Here is a 9,269-nt window from a genome sequence, read left to right on the forward strand (position 1 = left end):
CTTGACAGTAGACTTTGACTGGATGAGCTGCACTCAGGCGATTATCAAGATATCCAAAAGTTCTTGAATATTCAGCCTTACTTACAAGTTTGTTGAAAACTCGTCCAACGGCCCACTATAGTTTTCGGTGCTCTTTGTGTCTACTGGGCAGACAAATTTCTCGAGTCTCCACCACCAACCTTATCTCTCACACCAAACCAGTGCACAAGCGATCTTCGGATGACGCTCATTCGAGTCTATTGTTCAAACCAAATCAATTTGCAACTAAGTGTGCAGTTACTCTGGTGTGCAATTTGATTTTCAATTAGAGGATAACGATGATAGAAACTTAGAGATTTGACCTATGGAATGAGTTTCAGGAAGGGCGTAGTCGGTAGTGAGTTACCGGAGAATTTCCAGGAACCCTGTGGGTAGTATTGTGTGCTTCTAAGCCCAAAACCCACTGCGGTCGTGGTAACATTAATATCCGCTGTCACGTGTTTCCACGCTAAACAGATCAACCGGGATAATACATTTCTTTTTTAGGGACATCGACCGTTGCCACACTCTGTATACCCATTACACCGCCACTGTCTTGTTACAGGTATGATACAAGATAGCCGAGATTATTAAAATGGAGGTCCTATTCTGAACTAGGTTGCAAGCCAAAACATTGACATCCGTTAATAGGCGAATTGTGACTGATCAGCAGTATAGGTCTTGACTAGTTTGACACGACGCCACATCTATCGATCACATGACTAGGGGTGCTTGAGTTGACTATAGTTTGCGTTTCATTCCTGCAATTAACATATTTAGTTCACTATATCTGACTAGCGGTACTCCGTTTAAAAATTCCGATACTCCCTTCCACGGACCGTTAGAAGACTGAGTAAATTTATCAGGATTCTTTGTTTAGAGTAAAACTGGTTAAAGAACAAGAAAAAATTGAAGTTTATTTACAAAATTCAGCGCTTTATCAGTTTGCGTGCATGAGGAGGAGGCATAAGCGGTCCAAGAAGCTATTTCTTTCAGCTGGGGCCCTCAAGGCAGAAAATTGACTCAGGGGGGATGACATATGGAAGGGGTATCACAAAGTTGAGCAGGCAAGTTGTTATGTTCGCTTTAAGTTCACGTCGGTTCTGATTTGACCGAATTAACGTTCTCTTTCGGTGTTTGTGCAGTCCTTTGATTGCGGTCGAATATGGACTGCTGAGTATGTGTTGCGAATTCGATCCCACTACCATCCTTATCTGTCTGTTGCGGTCGTTTTTTCACAGTCTTTTGGTCTCTTTGGGCACTGCAATACAATAACCGTATGTCCAGTAAGCAAAAAAGCATCCTCAAAAAATTCGGGATACAATAGTTGGGATATAAAAAGACCATCATTTATTCGTTCAATCCTGACTGGTTATCTTATGAAAGTTTTTAACCAAAGGACAAACGAGCAAAAGTAATCTGCTCGTGTTTCAGTAATTTTATTCTGAACTCTCAGACGCATTAAAAAAAACTTGCCCCCTTTCTCCTAAAGCCTCATTTCTTAGTTCTACTTTTCGCTCCAAAAGGGACTCACACTACTCCGACGTAAGCTTTGGTACTGTTCCGACTTCATTGGTATTTGAAGGTGACGCAGTGTTTAAATGTACACCCTCATATCAAATCAGGATAGTACCATGGTATTGTTCGAAAAATCCCGTGTGAATGTAACACTATTACATCCCGGTCATCATTGCGATCTGGCACTTAATCACAGGTATACAGCCAATCAGTAGAGTACACCGACGTAGTGAGGAAAGTCACTAGGAGCCAGTTGGACAGGTCGGTGACTAAACCTACCCCAAAACCCTCAGACTTTTCTATCACTTAGCGGATGGGCTGAGCTTATATGTAACATGCATCCAAAAAGCCTGTTATTTCAGTATGTGTTTGCATGCATCTTGAGGGTCAACTTGTTACTTGCCAGCAGCAGCTGGACAACGGACCTTGACTCTTGTATGGAGGTAGATGTCGTTTACCTTGACTTCCCCAAACTCCCTCATACAAAATCAAAATATCTCTTGTGGATGAAAGCAAAGTATGTGGTGCTCTAATTCAGCCATTCCACACGAAGGGGTGTTCGGATAAGTAGAACAAGATACGACAACCAGCAAATTGGCACGGTGTAACCAAGACTTCAGTTCTCGTATCACTATTTGTGGCCCTCATCAATCGTTCACCTGCAGAACTTTTCCAAACGCATGAATTTCACTGATAACTTAGAACCAGGGGACTGGATTCGGCTGTAGCAACCTCCAAAAGGATTTGCAGACTACCTACACATGATCCTGGAGAACTGAAACCACTCTGTTGTAACCGACTGTTGTCCCCGCTCCGATGCCTTGTTACTGGAAAAGACTTACCGAGAGGGAACACAACAGCTTTATTATAACAAGCGAGTGCATGCGAGCTCGAAAGCTACAGCGGCCTCGTGCTATTTAAAGAGCACTTTTTGACATTGATCCAGGCTGTCGGATCGACGATTCTTAAATATGTATCAATATAGACCAGGCTTCTATGAAATGCCTGAACACTTATCTGTGGCGTGTCGGAAGACTCATCAGCCTTTTTCTGAATTGATGGAGTGATTGCCTGGCCTGGATACATTCCGGCTTCCCTATAGAGATTTTGGTGGACTTCTGGGGTCTCAGGAGGTTCCGGGTATTCTGGGGTTATTTTCAGGGATCTGATCTTCCTGACACACTCCATACGCCTACTACTACCAATGATAAGCACCACAAATACTCGAGGTCCTCCTCGGAATGGTAATGGTGTATCTTGCCGTTTAGGAAGCAGAGGCTGTCGCTGGAGCACAACTATCCTTAATCAATCAGTCTTCGTATCCCAGGTGTTTTCCTCATTATTACGGATTTCAATGGGATGATGGCAAGGTCAGCCTTACTTGACTTGTCAGCTACCAGTTTGATCCCATGCAATAATTTAGAAATGTTAAGTTCATAGATGAATTTTTCTCCCGCTCGTCGGCAACGCCTGCAAAATAATCAGCAGAAAGTATATAAAATGAAATTTCGCTTCGCTGCTATGCAAACAACTGGGAGTTCAGGAACTGGCTCCCAATCTTGGAGTTTTCTGGGTGCCATAGCCCGGGTTTGTCCAACTTATCATCTGAATGTGATTTTAGAGTCCGCTGCTTTTTTGTCTCGCAAATTTCGAGTGGTGCGAAGCTAGATTTTCGTGCAACAATTGGGTCGAAACGCCGATCGCTCGGGGTGGACAGACCAAGCAATCTCACTATTAACTACTCATGAGTAGCCTGATTCGTAACAAAAGGGTGCACGACATCACAAAAGGCCATTTACAGGTGTCGGTGAAATGTGTTTCAATGAGATTTTAGGGCAGTTTAGCCCATTTGGTGACAAACATGGCAAATATGATTCAACACGTTCTTTAGACAGCATCTCGATAGACCTGAAAGAATAATTCCATATTAAACTTTCCAAAGTTCTGTCAAGCGTTTCAGCAAAGATGGGGCGCGCTTACGGAGAAGGCGCCGTTGGAATGCGAAATGAGTTAAGTGGATATGGTGTAGACGCATTACGTCACTCATAAGGTTATTAAAAGGTCTTCGGCAGCCCAAGTTCGGTTTCGCCCTTCTTAGGGCTCATCAGGTAGATGCAATTTCCGAGTTTCCGTCAACCTTATGTTCTACTTGAACCCAAATTAAACAGATTTCGACAAATACACTCAGTTGCAGATCAGTGGGTTCCAGGTGTGTATGCCGTCAAAACCAAGTTGATATAAAAGTAAGTGCATTTGCTGCATATGGCTTGTTTTAAGTGCGTGCGAAATAACAACACAAGAAATGCTCTGCTGATTTATAGTCACTCATCTCATGTCGAGGAATGATCGACTACTCGCATTATTTTGGCAAAAACAAATTCGATTTGGTGCTCTGTTATGGTCGACATGGGTGGGGTCAAGAAAAAACACTGGGAACATAGAGGTAGCACAACAATATAAAATGCATGCGACTGTTTTGCTAATGTCCCTCTTTCTTTTGAAGCACCATATAGCGGATGAGAGCCATAGAGCGGCCAGAAACGAATCGATGAACTCACTTCAGGTTGCCACCGTTGCACTCGTGCAACCTCCTGTGCATTTTCATGCCTCTTGGTGTTTGACCCACATAACCGCATGCTATGCACCGTAGCTCGGATGTACCACATGGTTCGCAGCGTACAGATGTATTATCTGATTCATTAGAGCTCGCTTCCAGCCTGACTGAAGAGGTACCTGTGAGTTCGTGCTTGTTGCTGCCTGGAGTTGTTCGTAATTGTCCATTGTCAGCTTCATCGCCACTTCCAGAAGCGGATGAGTGATTGGAAGAAGTCGTCGTCAGCTGTTTACCTGGTTTGCATGTCTGTGATTCCTTTACAGGAGTCAGACTGATTGGCGCAATTCTGCGCCGTTTTGCTTGCCCTGAACCACCTGGTGATAGGGAATTACTGGGAGGCGAGGACGTGACTGAAACCGAAGGACTGTCTGCGGGTGTAGCACAAGCTTGAGGTTGGGTCGTAGCAATACCTACTGTGCTTCGAACGACCTCACGACGTGCTTGGCAGTAGTACTGTTGATGAGCCTAGATTTGGAAGAAATTGAACAGCATTAAACAGTAATCGGTAAGCCAAATGATGTACAACTTTGCTATCTTATTTCTCAGTATTATGATAAATTTGAAGGGATTGAGATCCACGTGAGGAGATAGTGGCAATCTAATCTTGAAACGTAAGCTACAGTAATAGAATCGCACACCAATTTCAATATTTTACGATTAGTAGGGAAAGTCGCTTTCCTTCCCATGGAATATCAACGATATGCACAAACCAGACATCACATCGTGTTCATCTTTGAAGGACCCGAACGCCAATATATTTTCCCGCTGTCAAAGCCTTCATTACATGCATTGAAAAATGGATGTGCGCCCATTTTCTTATGAGTCTACATACGAGGTAATCTAACCGCATCAAGTTCACTTCCCAAAAGGCAGATGGAATTCCGTCGGGAGATAGCGAGTGTCCGCTGGATCATATGACAGCAGTGTACCGGTTGGTGAAAACAAGACACTACTTGATGGTATCGCTCACTGCACAGGCAGAACAAAGCTAATACCAGTAAGGCGCTCGTCTTTGTTGCAAAACGAAATTGATCCAGTCATGACCGTAGCTGGAACTCGTGACAGTGAAGGCCATAGATGTGCTTGCCACAGTGTTGAGCACCCAAGGTGAACCGGTTTCATTTGGTACTGGACGAACCAGTGCAGACGGCGCCGCTGTGCAGGTAGCACCTTTACGATGGTAATCAGGACGGAATTCCGTTCAATAAAAGTATCCACAATGATGGGTCAGGAACGGAAAGGCACGAGTTGTGGTGAAATATCAATGTACCGGTAGGGTTGATAACATATATAACGTTCCTCTGCTGACAATTCCTGTACAAGGTTTCCTCGAATACACCCGTTCGTGTATCAACTGGGTTTCCACAGGAGACTCAGCTGAAACTCTCGTTTACGATATTCTTCAACTGAATATCCTGCACTAAGTCAATTTCATGTTTCAGTTGGTACCATATTCGAGATATCACAGTATATTATCATAAGGAAAACTAATCCCGAGGTCATTGAAAACATTTCGACAGCCCGCGAATGGTTTCACCCTTCTACCATATTCGGATATCACAGTATATTATCATAAGGAAAACTAATCCCGAGGTCATTGAAAACATTTCGACAGCCCGCGAATGGTTTCACCCTTCTTGATTCTGTTTTATGAAATATCATCAAGAAACTAGCTACAATAAAATTAATGCAAGTGTTCATATTTGCACATGAGTTTGGTTTTAAAGGAGGACTTAGCTGAATAGCTTCTGTATGATATTCTTCTACTGAATACGCTGCACGACGGCCACTCTACGTTCTAGGTGGTACGACATTCAAGACATGTAGCATATTTGCTGGAAGGAAACTCTTATTAAGCTCCAAAAGCTTTCAACAAACTTGTGAGTAATTTCCTTGAAGAAAATAATGTAAGCTTTCTTTGCAGATCCCGAAAACCCGATGGATTTTCAAGGACCAATACACGGTGGTCTCTTGTGAAACGTAGTATCGATCTGTGAACATTCGCCATGAAAAGTACGATAGTTGGTACCTTAAAACCAGTTATACTCGCATCTCTTTCGACGGTCAGTACTACTACTTTTGTCTGGTTCTCTAATCGACCGGCGCAAACTCGTTCTTATTTTACATATCCGGGTTCTTAATTCTTGTTGGGTATAGGAAATCAGGGCAAAACCTCACTGTTCGTTTGCTTTGAGTATTTGTAATGGTCATCTTGAGATTTTGAGAGTAACGATTGTAGACTTTCAAAATTTATGAATCTACTGAACATATTTTTAAGCTGGTTAGTATCAAATTTACCCACTTGGTCTCTTTCAGAAGAGCTAATTTTTCTTCACTCTCAAGGGTCAGAAAAGCTGTGCGTTGGCATCACACGAATTTTCACACTACATTGCACGATAAAATGTGCCAAATAATTGGCTGAAAAAGAATTGGTAGAAAAACCACCACCAACAGATGCATCATTAAGATTCCATCTACATAATGCTAGTTTAACTCTCTTCGGAATTTAATTGCAGATCTATTACAAATATGCTAAGTGGATCAGACACTCAAACGCAAATTTCCAACCCGCTATAGTTCCGCCGCTCGAAAAATATAGTGGTTCTTGCCCAGCATAGCCAATGAAATTTCTATTCTTAGGAGCGGTATTTAAGTTCAACCATAAAAAGGTTTAACCGAAAAATGGCATTTTAGAATGATCAGTGAAATAGGGAGCAATCACACTCTCCCCCTTATGCCCGCGATCAAACAAGCACGGTTGTCCCAGAGGAATATGGATACACGCCTAGTCGCAGGGGGTATGAGGGACGGTGACTGGCGCCATCACTAGGCAGTGGAATGTTATCGCTCCGTACTATCTCAGCCCATCATGACGACAGGTACGCGGTGCTAGAAACCGTTTCACAAACAGGATAAACGGAGACTGTAAAATGGTGACAGTAACAACGGTCTCGTTGTGTAGATGCTGCTTTGATGAACCTTAATCAGTCATCCACCATGGGTTTTTTTTCAAATTGGAGTCCAGCAATCGTGTGTGGCGTGAGAGCGAATAAAGGTTCAACTTTCCAGACATATGTGTGAGGCAAATCGGCATGTGATGGCCTGTACTTCGTTGGGCGATAAACTGGAAACGAACAAAATCTAACCGTGTGAGGTCGTCGCCAGTAGACGATATGTCTAATTTGCAACGTGCATGAAAACTCGATTACTGAGACAATAAAGCAATGTGGAATAATGATTAGAGATAATTTGAAGTGAGAGCTAAACTAGCTAAACGTGTACCAAATAGGTGTACAGGATAGCAGTCGTTTTTTATTTGGCTTGAAGGCGAACGGAACGCCCATAACCAAAAATGTACGCGTTATTTCAAAACTCAACAAACGTGTAATTCGCCTTGTGCAACGACGGGTACTATGCTGATGGTAAAAGTTCCATCAACGACAAACCAGGAAGGTGATACTGGAAAATGTTTTCACGAGTGATTTGTGAATCAACATAGATGAAGGCACTGTGTTCCACTTTTGGTAACTATGGAACCTTTCCCCTCTTGTTACATCGAGAACGTCCATGTGAGTAGTAAACCTTTTCAAAAATTTGGATTATGCAGTTGTAGTTACATCCCGGCAGGTAAAACTCCCGTTTAGAAATTATCAACACCCGATATGTCTTGAATTAGTCTTTATTAATTGGATACTGGCTTTGAGCAATGGTTAGCTCGGAAGTGTGAGGAGCCAATAGCCCTTTCTATTCACGGTCTAGACAAGTTTGACTTCGTAGCCACTTTAACTGGAAGTGCACTGTAAAAGGCAAAGCTGTTGTGGACTCACTCTCAACGCCTGACTATGTTATATAAGAATACCACGAAAAAAGTTAGACGAAACAATTTAGATGGCATAAGTCTTCAAAGCGACAAACTCAAGGTTTATTTCCAGCATTGCAACTACTTACACAAACTGGTGGGCGCATTCGAATTTCGCAACGTGAAACACTAGGCAAGCTTTGCAATGGGCGATCTATTGCCCTTACGCAGCAACTTCATAGTCGTGCGTAATGAATACCCCGGACCACTACTGACAATGTTAGATTCATTTTCACTTTGCTTCCAGCACTTCGAAGTCGTGTAAATAACAACATGCACATTTGGTATTGATCCATAGAATCATGGTAGGATTGAAGTAACAAATTAGGAGGGATACCTAGTCGAAGCAAAGAACTCCTATTCGCTTCCGAAATTGTTTTGACGGCTGAATCGTGCCAACCAAGTTTCGTTCAACGTTTGACATTTAAAATGCCAAAAGGTATGCAGTACTGGCGGCGTCAGTTCCATTGCTTGAAAGTAGGGAACTATTGTATTAGGATACTTTAGGCTCTCATTCACGTACAAGTTCTTAGGAGATAATTTAAAGCTGCTGTTTTATGTGCCTATCAGCTAAACACGGACAGTTGCAAAATCTAAATAATGGATGCAAGCGAGAATTGCGTTCTAAAGAGTTGCATACGTCCAATTTCCAGCTTCCACCATGACATGAAGACAATCGGAAGACCTATTTTCCTTCAGGATAAAGAGGATTCAGCGTAACTTTCCCGATGTGCGTGAATGTTTATGAAAAGTGTGTGAGTACCAGAGTTCACAAGCTGCGGCGTGCACAATGATGAGTTCAGAGGTACAATCAAATATTCAAGCTTCGGTTCTAGAATTTACCTTCCCTTTTCGTCTCTCTCTCTAAACATCATTTTGAACCTTGTCAGGAGCCGATGAAGACTTGAGAAACGCCAACGAGCTATAATGATTTTGATACCAATGATATACTGAAGTGCTTTATCATCTACATTCAAAACACAGGCTGTACGCGTCAAAACTCAGTGTACGAGGTCCTTTGTCAATCTTTGGTACAGGTTAGATAGCAGTTTGATGATGTGAACTGCAACCAGTATGAGAAATCAGAGTAACGTATAGCCATAAATACGTCAAGTAACTTGGGTGGTTAGAAGCCAAACAGCAGATGCACTACTCATGAGGTGGCTGAAAACTGCGACATCCCGCGATAGGTTACGCCTTTCTTCGGACTCATCTGGTAGTCGTAGTCCCCGAAGTTCTGTCAACCATATGTTCTACCTG

General features: G+C 42.7%; 2 protein-coding genes across 2 annotated transcripts; one reads left to right on the plus strand and one right to left on the minus strand.

The window, feature by feature from the left end:
- Positions 1-951: 951 nt before the first annotated feature.
- On the minus strand, positions 952-4,558 carry T265_13823 (hypothetical protein; the record flags this gene model as incomplete). The annotated part of the gene is made up of 2 exons (XM_009170704.1): positions 952-1,279; positions 4,095-4,558. Coding segments are annotated over 2 exons (633 nt in total), but the record flags the coding sequence as incomplete, so codon positions are not given.
- On the plus strand, positions 3,649-5,574 carry T265_05616 (hypothetical protein; the record flags this gene model as incomplete). Its single annotated transcript, XM_009170675.1, has 2 exons — positions 3,649-3,734; positions 5,382-5,574. The coding sequence occupies 2 exons, from the start codon at positions 3,649-3,651 to the stop codon at positions 5,572-5,574; spliced, it is 279 nt and encodes a 92-aa protein (XP_009168939.1).
- Positions 5,575-9,269: the final 3,695 nt, after the last annotated feature.

Source organism: Opisthorchis viverrini (genome assembly GCF_000715545.1).
Source record: "Opisthorchis viverrini unplaced genomic scaffold opera_v5_109, whole genome shotgun sequence".
In the NCBI taxonomy this organism is placed as follows: domain Eukaryota; kingdom Metazoa; phylum Platyhelminthes; class Trematoda; order Opisthorchiida; family Opisthorchiidae; genus Opisthorchis; species Opisthorchis viverrini.